Source organism: Plectropomus leopardus, chromosome 16 (genome assembly GCF_026936395.1).
Source record: "Plectropomus leopardus strain MGB_pleo_1.0 chromosome 16, ASM2693639v1, whole genome shotgun sequence".
In the NCBI taxonomy this organism is placed as follows: domain Eukaryota; kingdom Metazoa; phylum Chordata; class Actinopteri; order Perciformes; family Serranidae; genus Plectropomus; species Plectropomus leopardus.
Window position 1 is genome coordinate 17,315,166 of NC_142191.1, and position 18,435 is coordinate 17,333,600.

The window sequence follows — 18,435 nt, forward strand, 5'->3', positions numbered from 1 at the left end:
CATATGAAGCCACAAAGGGGGGAATCCTTGTTACGTGTATCTGGCTGTACCATCCATGTACACATATTTCTTAAAGTGAAAACAGATAAACTTCTCTCCCCTTAGAACAATGGTTCCCAACCACAGCCACTAGGTGTAGATTTCTCCATAGTCATTTGTTCGAGGTCCATACATTAGATAAATTACGATGTATTCATGGGGACTGCAACCCACTAGTTGAGAACCATTGCCCTAGTGGGGTTTTCACATTGCATAATTTTATCACTGGGCTAACTTTTCACGCACACAGTTAACGCAGGGTTAACATAAATGTTGGGCTACACACAATTTTCAAATCACACTGCACTCCTACTAGCTCGAGGTCTAATGTCTGTTGGAACATGTAATAATGTTTACATTTTTCAGTGAAGTGTGACTTTAACAGCAAGCAGCAAAATTAAAGTGTCACCATTAGCAGGACTTTGATGATCTAAGTTAGCAGGCTTGCTAGGTACCTCCAGTTTCTGTTAGTAGTAGTTATCATGGTTGCAATGTAAACATAAAGCACGCATGTACTGATGACGTGTTGAAGAAGTTGTGTGATTGGAAAATAAAAACAAGACCAAATTCCATGAGCTCAGTTTCACACTGGCAACTTTTAGCCCTGCGATTAGTCTTTTTTCAGGGGATAACCCCAAAATCTTGGGGGCTAACCCTGTTCCAGAGCAAGGCCAGAGGGCACTAGGCTAAAGGCAGGGTTAGTCGACTTTGGATTGTGCCGGGATTGAGCTAGTACGAAGACTCTCTTAGCGCCAGGCTAAGTGCAGTGTGAGAAGTGCTTTAGTGTTTCCAAGTGGTGATATTCTTGGTGCTGTTGGCACAAAGACATTTGGATTGCTTTCTGTTTCTCTCAGAGCCTAACAACTGCCAACAACACAGGACACACTGCATTTTTAATTTTTACATTTACTTAAATAGTTTCTCTGCTCACCATTTTTGCTACTGGGGACAGTAACTCCTAAGAACCTGCACTGATACTCTTTGATAACTGTAGGTAACTACCAATAGCTGCCGGGGAAAATAAAAGTGCTTGCTTCTTTCTGTCTTGGTTGTGCAGTAGTTAATGCACTTGCATTTTTTGCTAGAAGTTGAGCCTTCATTTTCCACTGGAGATCTAACCCAAAAGACAGAATCGCAGAGTGATAGCCAGGCTTAGAGGTAACCAATTTAAACGCAGATGGTGTCATTGTTCTATATTCATCATATTGTACAATCAGCATTTACTTCATGGCGATAAGTTCAAGCAAAGCCTTGGAAATGGGTGTGGAGTTTGACAAACATGCAGCAGAGCAGCTCAGTGAGAAAAATATGTGTTGAAGTCAACTTTGATTCAGTCAGCACTTTGTGAAGCTTTGCACCTGTTGTGTGTGATCATGCTATTCCAATGATACTGGTCCTGCAACATCCCAAAGTGACAAAAACTATTACACATGATAGTCTCAGTGGCATATCCTTTCATGCGGCTCTTTCGATTATCCAGATCACCACTGGTTTTTAACACTACTAGATGGAATATTTGGCCCTATACATAGCTTTAATACTAGCACAGCTCCAGCGCCACTGGTTCAACTGGTGCAGAGCACAGCTGCTGCAGAAAACATCCCTCGAAATGGGAAAACAACCATATGTGGAGCTAAGAGCAGAACATGGTCAGACACGTGGTCAGGGTGTATTTTAGGCTTTTTTTTTGTTGTTGTGGTGGTCAGACATCACCAGTAAAATGTTACAGTGTGTCTGTGTGTTGGCAGGGATCTGTATTTTTTTTTCAGCTTGTTGTTCAATGTTAAGGTTTTCAGTTTCCAAAAGCTTAGTTTCTGTGTAATTAATTTGCTCAGTTTGATGTTTTTTGAGCAGTAACCAAAATACTTCTGTTAGAAATTGCTTCTAAACAGAGAATTATAACATAGGGAAACTTTTCAAACCTGATATGCAGAATACTGGTTTGCTGGTTCATCGGATTTATTCAGTTTGACTGCAAAACACATTTTGTTTTTGAACACAGTATCTTAATGCAGCACCACCATGTGAGTGAATGTAAAGTGAAACAGCTACAAACTGTGTGTGAAAAAACTTGAAGTAATCAGCATATCCTTGTTTTGTTTTAGGTTTGTTTCTTATCTGTATCTATAGTAATTCATTCCAACTGATGTTACATAAACTGAGGACACAAACATGTTGCCAAATCAACTGTGAGCAGGATGAAAGAATCTAATATTCCTGTTAAGACATGTAATCACAGGTAAAATCATATTGAGGTCAATTTCTCAATTCATTCAAGTCTCACAATTTTTAGATTTGAATCCGCTTGCAGTGTTGCAGGTAAAAGATAATATTTTTTAAAATTAAACAAAACACAAAAAATCAGGCTTCATAAGGAACAGATGACCCTTAGTCTTAAACATGACACTGTCCATCGAGTAGCCATCTGACACTTCATACATAAATGGAAACCTACTGTTTGTTTGAAAGTCATTACAGTCTGGAGTATTATTATTACTCATATGCATATGCCTTTTTTTGTTGTCCCATGCTTACCCTTGTTGCTCTGTTTGTTTGAGTCTCAGTGTCAATCATATTTGGTGGACAGAGAGGCCTTTAGTCAGGGAATTACTCATTTAATTTCAGTAATGACCTGGTTATTCTCATAGTGGATAATCTTTCTGTCATAACTATGAAATGAAAAGAGACAGACTTGATTGTTTGTGATTTCCAAGAGTGTTTTTCAACCATGGAAGAGAATTTTGCTCTTCTTGGCGGGGTGGGGGGGTCATTGATATTTTTATGGATCCTCTGTAAGCAGTTTGCCTTTATGATAGTGCCTTGTGTCTAACTATAGATGGACATAACATATAGCAGAGTAATGATTTGTTTTTCCCCGCTGGGCTATTCTTGAACGTGCTGGTCAGGCTCCTGAGAAGGATCCGACATTAACTCCAGCCAAGGTCCAAATGCGGGTAGATTTTCCATTTGACGATTAAATCTCATAAGGCTACTTGACACACACACGCACGCACACACACACACATTAACAGATGTGTATTTATGTGCTTCTAAGCAGTGATACAAAACAGATCATCAAAAACATCAAAACAGATCAAGCGCTCCAAGTTTTGTGGTACTCTTTACAATATGGGACATCAACTACACGGCTTAACTAAAGGGATGCAGAAAATATCAGTACACTTTAGTACCCCTTTTTATTTTTATTTTAATTTTAAAAATGTATTTATTTACAATTTTTAAGGCGAGTTTTTACATTTCTGAATGAATATGATTAAAATGTGGAGGTGGTGCTGCTTTTTGTTGTCTCATAAGAAGTCTGATAAAAAGAGCGATAGCGGGGTGAGGGGCTAAGCGAATCTTTATGTAGCTCTACAATGGAATAAAAGATATTACCAATTTTTTTTAAAAAAAGGAAAAAACAAAATTCTGAAATTGTGCCGGTCAATGTTGATTTTGCGGTGGCCACCACAAATAAATCGGTGTATCGGAAACACTATTCACTTGATGAGCAGGCACAGCTAAAGTTTAAGTTTACTTAAAAAGAAAATATATATATATTCAATCTATTCTACATGTAACTGACATATCAGCAAATAAATAAGTAATTTAAGTTTATTTAATATAGCACCTTTCACAGAGAAGACCATACAGGTAATTAATCACTATGCAGTATATGGGCCTGCTGAAACAACAGTCAGAAAGACTGACTGAGATGAGATGTACTTTGTTTTTGTTTCATGATATAAATAGTCAGCTTAAGTAAAGTGTCAACCTAATGAAAATTGCAACAGAAAAAATCCCAATACTTAAGACACAGTACATATCAAACTGGCACTGATGTATTGTGATAGTATTGAAACTGTAGATAGGAATTTTGTTTTTTTATTCTTTTATTTTGACCAGTTTTGGCTGGTGGATTTTTTTCCCCAGCAGTCCCCTCTGCTGGTGAGTCGAAAAGTTGATTTTGGTTACTTTTCCCTGTCTCATATCCCAGTGTGACCTATTGTGAATGAATATTGACATTACCTCAGGCAAACACAGCATGTCTGAATTACACTCTGCAGGGTTCCGTTTCATAACAAAGTCGAGCCCAATATCTTTATCCCGTTTTTTTTCCTGATCAACTTCAACTTAATCTCCTCTGTCTCATCAGTAAGGATGCAAGTTTTACCAAAACACTGAGTGTAGAGAATTCTTTACAAATACCTTGCTTTTTACAGTTTTGTTATAGATCCATCACAAGTTCACAGAGCCCAAGACAAAGTCTTCAAACTGTAATTTCTGTCAGAATAAGAGTCCATGAAACATAGTTAATAAATTAACCATGATTTAGAACAGACATGAGCAGCTAATTGTGACATTTGAGAGGGGGAGATTAAGAAAAGCTACATCAGATAAGGTATGTCAGTATTTCAAAGTCTGGAACTGTTTACAAAAAGGATAGAGACTTTTGTTTGCTGTACAGATAATAAACAAGCCCTTCAAAGTAAGGTTTGTTATTTCAGGCTGTGTAACTAAACCTAAAGTAACTTTACTTGTCTTGTACCAGTAACAGCCAAGTGATAAGTGGGATATGAAAAACATCAAATAATGATATCATTAATTGTCTTTTCACAGTGTTTCCAGCAGCTCAAACACGATCTGGCAATACTACTCAGACTACAAATAGAAACCAGAATGCTTCCAATACCAAAATCCTGTTGTGCCTACAGATACACTATACATACACAGATATATGTTTATAGAGATTACCATTAGGAAACCTGCTGTTGCTACATTATTTCAGTTGCAACCTAGAAACTCGTGTTTTGCACCATTTAACTCCTAGTGTTTTTTATGTGCAGCTGAATAAATGTGCTTTGCAGAAGAAGAACATGTGTGCATGATGAAAACCATTCGTGGAGGTTTAAAAATAGACTGTCAGGCCTGTCACCAAGGTGCTGATGACATGCAAGTGGAAGATAAGTACCATACTCTGAAGCCAATTTGAGCCTGAAAACATTTAAACTCGGTGGCACCGGCTCAGCTGCCCTCCACAGTATTGTAATGATGACTCATCATATGTTGCTGCAAATAGCTGTTAAACACCAGAGATTTCAGATGTATGTACAGAGCATTCGGACACTCATACTGTATATTTGTTATACAAGACCCTGCTGGTAACATATGACTTCATTATTTACACTTATTTGCACAAATTGCTGCCTTACAGCGAGCACAATGAATTCGTTAAGCGTGGTAAAAAAAAAAATCCTCCACAGTTTGCTGGTTCTTGTCTTCTGGTCCTCTTCACTGTTAGCCCAGAGGTGAGCAATACAGAGAAAAGTAATTTCACTATAAATCATTACAGCGCCCAGCAGTATTTCAATAATAGTATCAGAGTAACCCACAGCGTTTTATAGAGCTGGCTTATTAAGCCTCAGGGAAAATGGTACAGAACATCACATAGCAAAGGCCACATACTGTAACTACACTGATTATGAGACGAGATGTGTCACAATGTGCCTCCAGCTCAGCAGGTGACTGACTGATCACACCATCTGTTTACTTTACATTAATCAGAGCAGCGCATCAGAAAATAAAGAAAACCTTTTCCCTATGGGTCGCAATCAGCATTTACCACAGAAACCCAAAATATGGGTAGGAACTATTTAAAATGGTACAAAAATAAATTGTTCATCCCGTTCAGTCAAAAGCTTAGTGATAGCAAATTAATTACAGCATAGAAACATGAAGACCAGGGTTGGGCAATGTGGCCAAAGTCTTCTATCATAGTAGATTGGTTTGTAATTTTATATCACAGAGACCATTTTGCACTATAACTACCTCGCAGTTTAAGGGTGAGACAACTCAATCCATTCCGCGGTCGTACGTTATATACAACACGGCGAGACAGCATAACGATGCAATATACTTGCCTTGAACAGGTAGTATTAAAGTGGCCAGTGTGTCCATGGGCAAGACACTGAGCTCCAAATTTCAGTGCATGTGAATGCCTAAACTGAGCCTCAGGTGCCACCTTGTATGGTCACCAGTGTGTGAATGTGTGAATGGGTGAATGTGACTCCTCAGTGTAAAAGAGCTTTGAGTAGTCGGAAGATTAGAAAGGTGCTATATGAGTGTCCATTGACCATTTACTGTTATTTTCGTCTTTTATTTGCAACTTCCTCACAAAAAAAAAACATCTGTCTCACACAAGACTAAACTTGAATTAAAAACAAAATAAGTGTTACAGGTTTCTGTATTTATAACTTCACTTTCCTCCATGTCTGACCAAGGCAAGGCAAATTGAAATATATGGCACATTTCATAACTGAAGGCAACCCAAGGTGCCTTATAGATTCCTCAAGTTTAAGTTTATTGTATCGCAATCACAAATCGTGCCCTGACGGGCTGAACAAATATTAATTTCAATTCAATTTCAATTTTACTTTGGTGCATAAAGTCCAATATCACAAATCACAGTTAGCCACAGAGGGCTTTACAGCATATGACATCCCAGTATCCCTCTACCAGGACGGACGTGTGTACAGAACAGATCAACATAAAATTACAGTAATCCCTATGACAAAATGAAACATAGACGGGGAGAGAGGAAGAGATATACAGCAACAACAATAATAACACTAATTACTATCAAAAATGATAGAAATATGAACAATAATAATAGTAGTGGAGAGTGCACGTCCAAAATCAGCAGTGAGCAACATAAGCAGAGGTGAGTTAGACTACATACAAAGAATTACAAATCGAAAATTCGACAAAAAAGTAAACAATAACATGCTCAAAGCATACAGAGTGAGATTACACAAATGTAGAACACAGACAGAAATGTGTAACATATAGTACATATACATATGAGTACTGAGTATAAGTTGCATAACTGTGATTTAGTATGTAGGAGTTAAGATTAGATGGACAGAAAAGTAAGAAAGAAGGTAAATAGAAAAGTGAGAAGGAGAATGGGGAAGGCAGAGCCAAGGAGAGATGTAATCTCTACCGCTGGACACATTTAACTCTTGCATGGTATATACCGTCACACACCGAGAGTGGAAACATGATCAAAGATTGTATTATCAAGTCACTGAAAACTCTTTGAAATCAATCAGGACTGAAAACTAAGGTATGGTGTGTTTGTTCTTTCAGCTCCTGGAGCTTTTTGACAGCGAGGACCCGAGGGAGAGGGACTTCCTGAAGACCATCCTGCATCGGATTTATGGAAAGTTCCTGGGGTTGCGGGCTTTCATCAGGAAGCAGATCAACAATATTTTCTTAAGGTAAGAGAAATGTGCAAAAGACAGCAAGTACGACGGGAAAACATGCACACAGTCATGATGAGGGGGTCTTTTTCCTTTTTTCCCCCCAATTTGCTGTGCTCATCATTGCATTTCGTAAGCACAAACAGATTCACCCTTGCCTCCTTCAGATGGGGGCCTCAGATATTCCTTCGGCTCCTGTTGCTGCGTGACAATGGATTTTAGCTGCTTGAAACAGGGGGCACTTGAAGTCGTTTCCAACAGGCAAGGTGGCAAAACGGGTGCAACCACTTTGACCATCTGCCGCTGAGACTAAAAATAGTGCCACAGTTGTCAGGCTCTGTCTGCACATACCACGGCTGCACAGCAGATGGAAACGGGTTACAGAGGAGGAGGAGGAGAAATGATGTATGGATCATTAAGTTGCATAAGAAATGTCAGTTTGAGGGCTCCATCTAAATATATTTATTCTTGATTAGATGTTTAAACGGGATTCATCAAACAAAAAATTGCATTTGTTTGTTGATTAAGACAAATAATCACTGTTTCCTGTACAGGCTCTACTTTTATGGCAACCCACTGCTCTTTTTGGCACAACTCACTTAAACTTCACATAAAGGCTGTAACTGAGTTTATAATCTGCATGTGCAAGACTCACTGGACCCCAGTGAAACTGTGTTTATAAGACTCAACTCCCAAATCAGCAAGAGTGATAATATTTGAAAAAGAACACGGTATTGTTAGACGCCTGGATCAGTTGTTTTGATTAGTGTGCTCTGATGGGTTCATGTGTTTCATAATTTCTGTTGCAGGTTCATCTATGAAACGGAGCACTTCAACGGTGTTGCTGAGCTGCTAGAAATCCTGGGAAGGTGAGTAATAACATTTAGTCATTCATATCCATTAAGGTTAATTTACTGTCATTACACAACACAGTTGGGTCGCGCATTGAAATGCAAGTTGTAGTCTCCTGTTGCTACACAAGAATGAAAAAATAGCAGTGTATAACGGTAATATTCTCTGGCTTTAAATGCTGAGTGTGTTGAGGGGGGCCCTTTTATGTTTTTCCTTATTTTCTGCCATATATGTTAAGTTGCAATGTGTGATGTTCATTTCAAATGTGGCCAAAAATTTCAAATAATGGCTTAAACATTTGTAAAAGTAATCCATATGATGAAAAACCTTAGGCTTCAGATCATCCCGAATACTCCGATGTACTTTTTGGCTTTTAAGACAGGCTGACATCAGCTGTCATCAGCTCCAGGCACACCACTGCAAGTGTTTACATTATGTAGCCTACACTGCTACATGTAGCCACATGCTTAAGTCCGGGACACCTGTGGATTTGGTTGCTGAAGCTGTTAATTTTCCTTATTCATGCTTGAACAGGCCCAGTTCAGTCCAGTTTTTATTGGTGATTTTTCATGGCAGAAATTGCAACTATACTCTGTAACGCCAGGTTCAGACTGGACTTAGAAGCGCTACGAGGCTAAGGCCGTACCTGACTCAGAATTATGTCCGTCGAATCAGATTCAGCAGTTCAATACAAATATTTAACCATCCTTTTTTTCACATATTAAAGTTTGAATGTGCTCAGTGGAATCTCGGCGGTATCTTTTAATATGGTAAGCAAGTTTACAGCGCCAACAACGGATCGCAAAAGTGCTTTCTTGCTGACACTAGATATCAGACTGTAGTGTATTAAGCTGCTGTGAGCTGTAAATTCACCACTTCTAAGTACAACAGAGAAAATAAAGTTATCACAGAGCCTCAGTTGCTGCTTGCACCAAAGACTGATCTCAGTCGACTAAGGGGCCTCCAACATTGAAGATACAGTTCTACATTAAGCATGCCGATTTTTCATGAGGTGCTGCCTGCTTCCTTTCGACGCACATGTAAACTGATTGGGCTGTTGACACTGGAGGCAGTGCCCTGGTCAGTTCGCCATCTGCAATAATAGTCTGAGCATCTAAAAAATTTTTCCGTGCGTCGTGAGCTAAACGGTCAGGAAAACACACCGAAAATGTATTGACATAAAATGTTTATTAAATGTGATATAAATTATCTGATGATGACAAATGATAAAATATGCCCCCAGTTTGCCCAGTCAACATATCAGGGGCGTTTACCGCACTGCAATGAGGTGCAGAGCGCGCACACATGCATAAGACCTGGATGTGCTGACCAGTCAGAGCAGACTGGGTGATCCAACACAGACAGACGGAGGAAAATAAAGTGTTTCTTGAACATTAAAGCACCTAAACATGCCCCCTTTTAAGACTTCCTCATTATTCATTCAATAGATGGTGAGCACATGAGGTTGTAAAATACTGGATGCATTTTAGAAAGTCAAACTTCTAGCCATTGGCTTTTGGTCCTTCCTTTCTGTCCTTTTTGTATTTGGCAATACTGACATTTTTTGACATTTTTAAATCAAGGTGAATTAAAAAAAAACTGGAACCATCAGTAAATAAAATCTTTATCCTGTCAAAACTTTACTGTAAACAGTCCAGGTTGGGGTTTTGTCTCTCTGCACCGTGATCTAACACTGCTGTGCTGTTTTTCTGTTTATAGTATCATCAATGGGTTTGCGTTGCCTCTGAAGGCAGAACACAAGCAGTTCCTCATAAAGGTGCTCATCCCGCTGCACACAGCTAAAGGACTGGCCCTTTTCCATGCACAGGTAGAAGAAACTGTTTAATAGTAATTCTATTATATGACTTGTGTTAACTTTGGCTGCATATCCTGCAACGTAATCTTATTTTTTATCATTAAGCTGCATAGAAAATAGAGTGTATATGTAACATATTAAGCCCTGTCATAATGTACTTTCTGTACTATAGCACTTCCTGGTGGCTGGCAAGTGTAAATGCACCTGTTTCAGTTACAATGACTGTTTCTCTTATTTTTCTCACAGTTAGCACAGTGGAAAAGCGCATGAGTCAGAGGGTTTCACTCTAAAACATATTTAACAAGAAACATCTTTTCTGATGATGTTCTATGCTTCATTTGTCCGATGCTTTTTTTTAGAAACTGTGAACTTTTACTGTTTTTCTTATGTGTCCCTCAGCTGGCCTACTGTGTGGTCCAGTTCCTGGAGAAAGATCCTACACTCACTGAGCCGGTACTTATTTTTATCATCCCTCCCACTCAAAGCACAAAGCCTCGAGCACTAAATTAGTCTACACTGCAGAGAAATGTGCAGTGGGTGCCAGCAATCCACCTACTCAAAAACAGACTGTTAAGGGTTTTTTGACATTAGGGAAAAATTCTCACGAAATTCTCTGTCATCTTCTCCTCGCAGGTGATCCGCGGGCTGCTGAAGTTTTGGCCTAAAACCTGCAGCCAGAAAGAGGTATTTTGTCTATCATAAAACTTTGCGCTTATCTCAGTTGTCAGATCTTTAACGTTGATTCTGCACCTCATGTTTAATCAGGTGATGTTCCTGGGTGAAATTGAGGAGATTTTGGATGTCATTGAGCCAACGCAATTCAAGAAAATTCAGGAGCCGCTGTTCAAACAGATCTCTCGATGTGTGGCCAATCCACACTTCCAGGTAAGCTTATGACACAAACGTATGGAAACATACAGTTTAAATGACTGTACAACATTTGTATTTGTCCTTCGCCCATAACCCTCTTCAGACATGAAAGTATGCCTTTTGATTAATGTCTCACAGGACGCCATAATGTAGTTAAAAACTGATGAAAGTGTTTATGAATGTATTTGTCAACAACTCTAAGGGCCATTCCCAAACCCATCCTACCCACTCACCTTCGCTCCCTCAGTCAGGGTGACGCGTTTAGCTACAGCAGCAACTTCGGCAGGAAAAAGGAGCTGTCGTTATTATTTGGAAACCATGCAGAAAATTAAAGGCCTACTCCTGTTAAATGTTCTCCTCTGCATTTTTATCACTTTTATTTGACCTGTGCTGCTGTTTACCAGAGTTTTCTAGCCTTTATTATAATTTTACCATTTAAAAAAAAAAAAGAATCAGTAAATAAATACGTAAAAAAACAAATAAATAATAGCCTCGGCCTGCAAAAAAACGTATTCCTCAGAGTCATTGATGACATTTCTTTTTCTTTTCTTGAGATCTTGTTGTTTATCACTCAGATGTGTTCAAGTTGCTTGTTTTTGTTTTGCAGCAGTTCCTATAAATTTACACTATGCAATTAAAAATAAATATGACTGCTGATTTATTACAGAAGGGTGTATTTGATAGGGATGGACAGATTATTGACCTGGCTAATGACTGGGGCTGATATTTGACATTTTATGGATTATCAGTGTTGTTTTTCTATTTTAATGATCGCTGATAAAATTATATAATAAAAAGTTAAAAGGAAGTGTCAGCATGGGAGGAACCGTTATGAAGTTGAACTTTTCAGTTTTTATATAAATGCTAAAGGCAAGTTTTGTGTTGGAGTTTGTAATATTCCAAATTATAAATTTTGACAGAAGATTTTCATTTTTATTGTAATATGCATATCGATTCCAATTATTGGTTTTCGGTGTCATTAACTACTAATAATTGGTATTGGCCCTGAAAAACTGGTATCGTTCGACCCCTAATGCTAAATACGTTGTAGCATTTAAGATGTCAATGTCTGTATGAAAATATCAAATTTTTATTTTAGCAGCTTTTAGCACAAATAGATGAATGTCTGTGAAACCCTGGTGTTTTTCTTTGTTGCCTCTTAAGATGTGTTATTTTAGAGAGCCAATCCCCAGCATTGTTAGATCGTGGTACAAGAATGAGTTGCTTATTGGCTCACTGATGCTGATAAGATGAACTCCTTAGATACAGAAATTTAGTACCAAATCACAAGGCATTTTTCAAACCTTGATCGTATTGAAGCAATTTGGTCAGTGCTATAAAAGAGTAAAGTTTGGTACCCAGCCATATGTTTATCTGTCCTCCATTAAGGTCTCCTTAATCATGAAAAAAAGAGGCTAATACCATTAAAGTAGTTTCTGTCTCTGTCTTTGCAGGTAGCAGAGCGGGCGCTGTACTTCTGGAATAACGAGTACATCCTCAGCCTCATCGAGGAGAACATCGACAAGGTCCTTCCCATCATGTTCGGTAGCCTGTACAGAATCTCCAAAGAGCACTGGAACCCGTAAGTATTGTTGAGATGTTTGTGTCAGCGGGGCTGTCTGACTATTTAAGTTTTCAGTAGTTCTTTGTTAAAGTAGCTAAAATACATTTTGATATAAACCGCCGTCTACAGCATCGTAATGTCTTTTGGTGTGCGAGTCCCGTCTGTTTCTGTAAACAGGTAGCACACTAACCGCCATCTACTGTATCTAATACATCAGCTATGCATAAATATCTCATACAGCTTCGAAAATCCTGAACTATCATTTAAAACCTTGATGTTCTGAGTACATGAGTGTGTGTTGTGTTTCATACCGGGTATCTCTGTCGTGTTGTAGGACAATCGTAGCTCTGGTCTACAATGTGCTGAAGACGCTGATGGAGATGAACTGCACGCTGTTTGATGAGTTGACTTCCTCCTATAAAGCAGACCGGCAACGGTGAGTAACACAGTTACATGGACTGTATATTAGATTGAACCCTCTTGTATTACAAAGTGACACCTACAGGCCAATTTCAGTGGAAAAAAAAACAGTTTATAATGAAAACTCCATCAAAAACACTCACTTCTGCCTGACAGAATCAATCAGTGCAGAATCTGCACACATAGAAGAGCACTCCTAAGCAGACGCTGTGCTGACATGTTTGTGCAAAAAAATTAGTTGTTGCATTTTCCTCAATTCTACAGATTTGTAATATTATAGAATTTATATATTAGAATAATATTCTTATAATTTATAACGTTTTAAAGAATTGATTACATCATGTTTTTTTATGGTGTTTTAAAGCAAAACACTACATGAATACTCCGATCACGTCGGTTATTGTAATGGTAATCATGATCATAATGGTAATCATGATCAGGCGGTTGGGACATAAATTGGCAAAGCAGCATTATGAGCAAGTTGTTATTAGCTTACATAAATGCTGCATGACGTAGTTCAGGCACACACACACACACACACACACACACACACACACACACACACACACACACACACACACAAACCAACCTTGGAGAGCGCTGTGGTGCTCGTCTCTGTCCTCAGTTCTGACAGTTATGCTACAATAATGCATTAAGTTATTACGGTAAAGTTTGCGGGTACAATACAGTGGTACAACCATTCCCAGTCTCCCTATCATAAAAACCATTAATTTATAAAAATGTTTAAATTTAGCCTTAGTTTTCCAGAGGTTTGTTTTTTCATGTCTTGTACAACATTTTGGACTCATAAGGGCCTCTAGTCAGCAGTTGCTTTAAAGAAAATGCTGCTTATTTCACTCTGAAATAGGGCTACAATGTTTGCATTGGAAACATGACAAAATCTTAAGAAAAGGACAGCACTTGTGTTATTTACTATTTCTGTTGTTGTTTTCCTCCCAGGGAGAAGAAGAAGGAGCAGGAGCGGGACGAGCTGTGGAAGAAGCTGGACGAGTTGAGGCTCAGCAATACCAATCTGGTCCAGAACAACAGCCACGGGCTCCCGATCGTCCAGAACAACAACAACAACAACAACAATAGTAATAATAATAATGACAACCAGGACAAGAGCTTCGAGGCTGCAGCTGTCACCACAGACAACAAAGATCCTGACGTCAGCGTGGCAGCCAGTGAGAGCACACCATGTGCCAAATGACACTGGATGTCAGTTTTTTATTCCGTAACAGTTTGACATCGTGTTCAGGACTGTCAGGAGAGGATTTACGGTGACAGAAACAAAACAAAAACACAAATTACACCTCAACAGTATATTAAATCTATTTAGAATGCCAGCATTTCTTTGGCAGAAAAAAAAAAAAATTCAACTTAAGACTATTTTTGGATGTTACAGTGTGGCTGCAGTATCTTGTTTATTTGTCTGATCAAAGATTTATCCTTTCACATTTAGTTTCTTAACTGAAAATGATTTGTTATATTCGTTGTATGATACATGGGAGGGGAGAATAATGACTTGAATTTAATGTTTCCGATTGTGCTGCACTTAGACAAGCTGATTAGCTATTTAAAGATGTCTATTTTTTAATGTGCTTTTCCTTGTTGCTGCCAACACTTGGGTGCAAACCTTATGGAAGAAGGGAACTGCGGACTTTGGGAATATTTGGGGGCAGACGGGACCAGATCCATAGTTAAATATTTTGTGTCCATTAATGTGTAGAAAAGGACTGTTATCAGGAGCAGAAGAAGCTACTGGACAGTCAGAGAGCTGGAAAAGCATGGCCAAAAAAAAACAACAACAAGACAAACCCTAAAGATTAATAATCCCAGATATGGACTGATATCTCTCTACATGACTTTAGTTGGGACTATGAACTTAAAACTTATTCTCAATAAGGGTGGATGTCATATTTGTGAGAGTATTTTCTCAGTTTCAGGTGTTGGTTAATATTTTTATCTGAATGAAGCTAATAGTCGCAGCACCTGCATTTATAAGATTACACTAAAGTATCGAGAAAATGAAATGAAAGAATGATATATTTTGTAGCCTGACTGGAAGTAAAGGAATTGTTAGAAATTTTGGGAGATCGCAGCTTTCTTGAGAGTTAGAGGTCAGATGACATAACTGATGCTATCATGGTGACCAGGAAGCTACAGCCAGCAGGTGGCTGAATTAGCTTAGCGTAAATACTGGAGACAGAGGGAAACAGCGAGCATTGCTTTGACCAAAGTGCCAAACACACCAACCCAATGTGGCCTCTACTTGAACACACCCCAAAGACTACAGCCAACCGCCAACTAGCACGTTCTGCGCCTGCGTGAAAAGAAGGATTCAAAACAGTAGTTAGCAGGATTCATACAGATGGGCAACTCAAATTTAAGGACTTTTAAGCACGTATTTTTATTTCCACGATGAAATTGTTTGCTCCGAAACCACACATTGCAAGAAAATTGCGCAAATTCGTAAATGGAGCAGATGTGCGACCTAAAATCAATTTATTATTAATTAAGTACTGCTTATTTACTGCCGAATTACAGCTCATAAATCGTGCTAATGGCTGACGCTGCTCCGTTGAGCAGGGTAACAAAACACACTGGCGCCGACTATTTTCTGGAGTTAATCAACCAATTACAGCTAATATGGCATTAGCAAATAATTGCAACCTTGGCCGTTATTTGCCTCCTAGTTTAAAACAATTATCCAATATGTTAAAAAATACATTTTCATTCTGTTCTCCATTCAGTTATATTCAAGTACTTTTTTGAGGACCAAGTTAACAAATGTTTGATTTTGAAGGTATTCCAAGACATACATTTCTTAGTGTCAAATTCAAGCACCTCAAGCACCTTGTATGAACGCTGTAGGTGGTCAGTTAGCACATTGACGACCCAATCGGTTGTCGAAAGAACAAAGCATATTGATCATTATAAACAATTATACACCGTTTCTGCTTAAGAGCCCAATGGCCAAAAAATAATCTTACATAATATAAAATGTTTATTTTGGTCTCAGCCGTTTATTTGCAGTCCTCACTTTTGTTTCTTTTCTCGAGCTCTGAGCTGAATTGCTGATTCAACAATGAAAATAGCTGCCAAGAGCAGATTCATGCCAACGATACAGGACACACCGTAAAAACTAGGGTGACAGACGCTCACCGACGGATAGTTATGCAAACACACATTCCTGGTAGATTACCTCGCAATCGTCATGACCAAAGATAAAAATAGTTTTTATTTTTCCTTTAAGAGTTGTAAAATCCTGTCTGTGAGTATTACAAACCGTTGTGCAGTGTTTTTAAAGGCATTACTCTTGCTTTAACCAGATAACAGGAGCATATTGTATTGTCTCACCTCAGCCTTAAACAGTGTGCCGCTACAAGGCAGATCCATAGTGCCCCAGGGATGACGTTTTTCTGTAGTCCGACATGGAAGTTAACGTCGTCCTGGTTCCCTCTTAAAAAAGTCTGAGATTTTTCCATTGGATTTTGGATCATTGCAGAAAAAAGAAAGCTCTGTGGTTAACAAATGTTAATGATACTTTAACATTTTGTTCAGCAAGATAATCTTAACAAATGACTTCACACGACTTAACGCTGCCACCACAACGAGGCTGTGAAGTCGTGTTCAGCGCGATGACGTTCTGTAGTCTCATTTAGCTACTTGTTAGCAACCGCCTTTTTTAAGACACATAAAAGCTTCACAGTTCACAGTGGAGTATTTACTGATGCATTTTGTAGAACAAAAGTGAAAGTCTCTTTAGCTTGAGTTAATCACAGACCTTATTTAAGGCTTCCAACCAAAAACCCATTCAAAAAAAACATTGAATTTGAGTGGAGGTGCTGAAATACTAACAGATTTCCAGGTTTTCGGACTAGTTACTAAGGTACTGCAAAAAATAAATTTTGCCTTTTTGGGAGATGTTACGCACACGTGGGTGTTTGTGCTGATTAAACAACTGAATTAAAACATGTTCCAGTGAGCTTCAGCGCTGCTGTCAGGAGTATTTTAATATTTTTGGACGGAGCCAGGCTGGCTGTTCCCCCAGTTTCCAGTTTTTATACAAAGCTAAGCTAAGAGGCTGCTACATGTAGCTTTATAGAGACATAGGAGTGATATCAAATTTCTCCTCTAATTCTAGACAAGAGAGCAAATAAGTGTTTATCCCAAAATTTCAGACTTTCATTAGAAGTCGTAGATTAAGAAATAAAAACGTATGAAACCTACAGTGCTATATTTTTATTGACAAGGCAAATATTTTTGAATGTTTCATTTTGCAGATGGATTATGATGGGATGCAGAATGTGCTTGAGTGTATATTTGTTGAGTGTGTATATGTGTATATGTTAGTTTGGAGGCTACTTAAAGGGAAATGCCACTCAGTTTAAGACTTTCTGTACAGTATATTGTTTCTGTGGTCCAGGAAGGTGCAGTCAGTGCTTAGGAACATAAATGGGTCTCTGTCAAAGCTGAAAAGCAAAGACTTTACGCGTCTTATCTGGTATTTTCCAATGCACAACAGGATGATTTTGTGTATTGTGAGTTTTTATATCCAAAAAAGGTTCATGATGAAGTAGTGATATCAAGTAAACTTCAGAAAATCAAAGTAATCTTTACCATCAATGCCTGTTCACTCCCTGTATCTCCAGACTGTATAACCTCATGTTTGCTTTTAGTTTCTGACGTAGGGAGTTGATAAAGGTGTTGATAAACTTAATCTGACTGCCGTAGATCATAGGAACGACTTGTGACTTTTTTTTTTCAATTGAATGGTGTTCCCTCTGAACCCAGAGTGTCTGCTCTTCTTCTAAGTTCATATTTCTAGGTCCAGTCTTTTCTGATGCCTTTCTGTCAGTACAGCATTCCAACCTCTGTGGCGTTAAAAAACTGCGTGGGGAACCTGTTTTGTAATCGCAGATCTTATTTAGGTTTCACCATCAAATAAAGTCTACTTTATCTTTCTACTCAAAAGTGTGCGTGTCCTTTTTTTTTTTCTTTTTGCTTTTCTCTCTCGCTGGAGTTTGTTGAACTGTAGTACATCCTGAAGGTCAACAGATGGTGCAGTTTGTGTGAGCAGCGTTGAGCTACAGTTCCAGTGAGCGGTAAAGTACCTGAGGAGCCACACATGAGAAAAAGTACAGATTTATTACCAGAACGTGACTTTAGTCGAAGTTAAAGTCACCAATTTGGATATTACCTGAGTAAAAGTAAAAAAAGTAAAAGTAAAAGAATTTAAGGCTTTGAAAAGCCTTTGAGCAAATTGGCTTGATTTCTTTGAAAAACATGGAAAGAAGGCAAAAAGCAACTTAACAAGAACTGGCCCAAAAAATTGCAAAAATAAATTGTAAAACGTTACAAGAAAATGACCTAAAATTGGCAAAAAAAAAAGAAAGTAGCAAAAGTAACAACAAAAACAGAAATGACTAAATATAAATAATTATAGTAATTTAATCTGTATTGTAATTTTAAATATCTAATTATAATTATTAGTTATATAGTTTTTCATAGTCATTAGATATTTTTGCTTTTTTTTAAAAAATATTTATTTTTATTTTATCATTCCATACTGAGCTACTAATTTTTCAAAACTTATAGGATTTAAC

The 18,435-nt window shown here is 38.2% G+C and overlaps 1 protein-coding gene across 1 annotated transcript in view; it reads left to right on the forward strand.

The window, feature by feature from the left end:
- Positions 1-17,796, forward strand: part of ppp2r5a (protein phosphatase 2, regulatory subunit B', alpha isoform) — a 56,073-nt gene extending 38,277 nt beyond the window's left edge. The window contains exons 5-13 of the mRNA XM_042502869.2: positions 7,189-7,319; positions 8,111-8,170; positions 9,873-9,981; positions 10,369-10,422; positions 10,603-10,653; positions 10,735-10,854; positions 12,294-12,421; positions 12,738-12,839; positions 13,784-17,796. Of these exons, the coding sequence (XP_042358803.2) occupies positions 7,189-7,319; positions 8,111-8,170; positions 9,873-9,981; positions 10,369-10,422; positions 10,603-10,653; positions 10,735-10,854; positions 12,294-12,421; positions 12,738-12,839; positions 13,784-14,036 (1,008 nt within the window). The 3' untranslated portion in view covers positions 14,037-17,796. The remainder of the gene's footprint in view (positions 1-7,188; positions 7,320-8,110; positions 8,171-9,872; positions 9,982-10,368; positions 10,423-10,602; positions 10,654-10,734; positions 10,855-12,293; positions 12,422-12,737; positions 12,840-13,783) is intronic.
- The last annotated feature ends 639 nt before the right edge of the window (positions 17,797-18,435 follow it).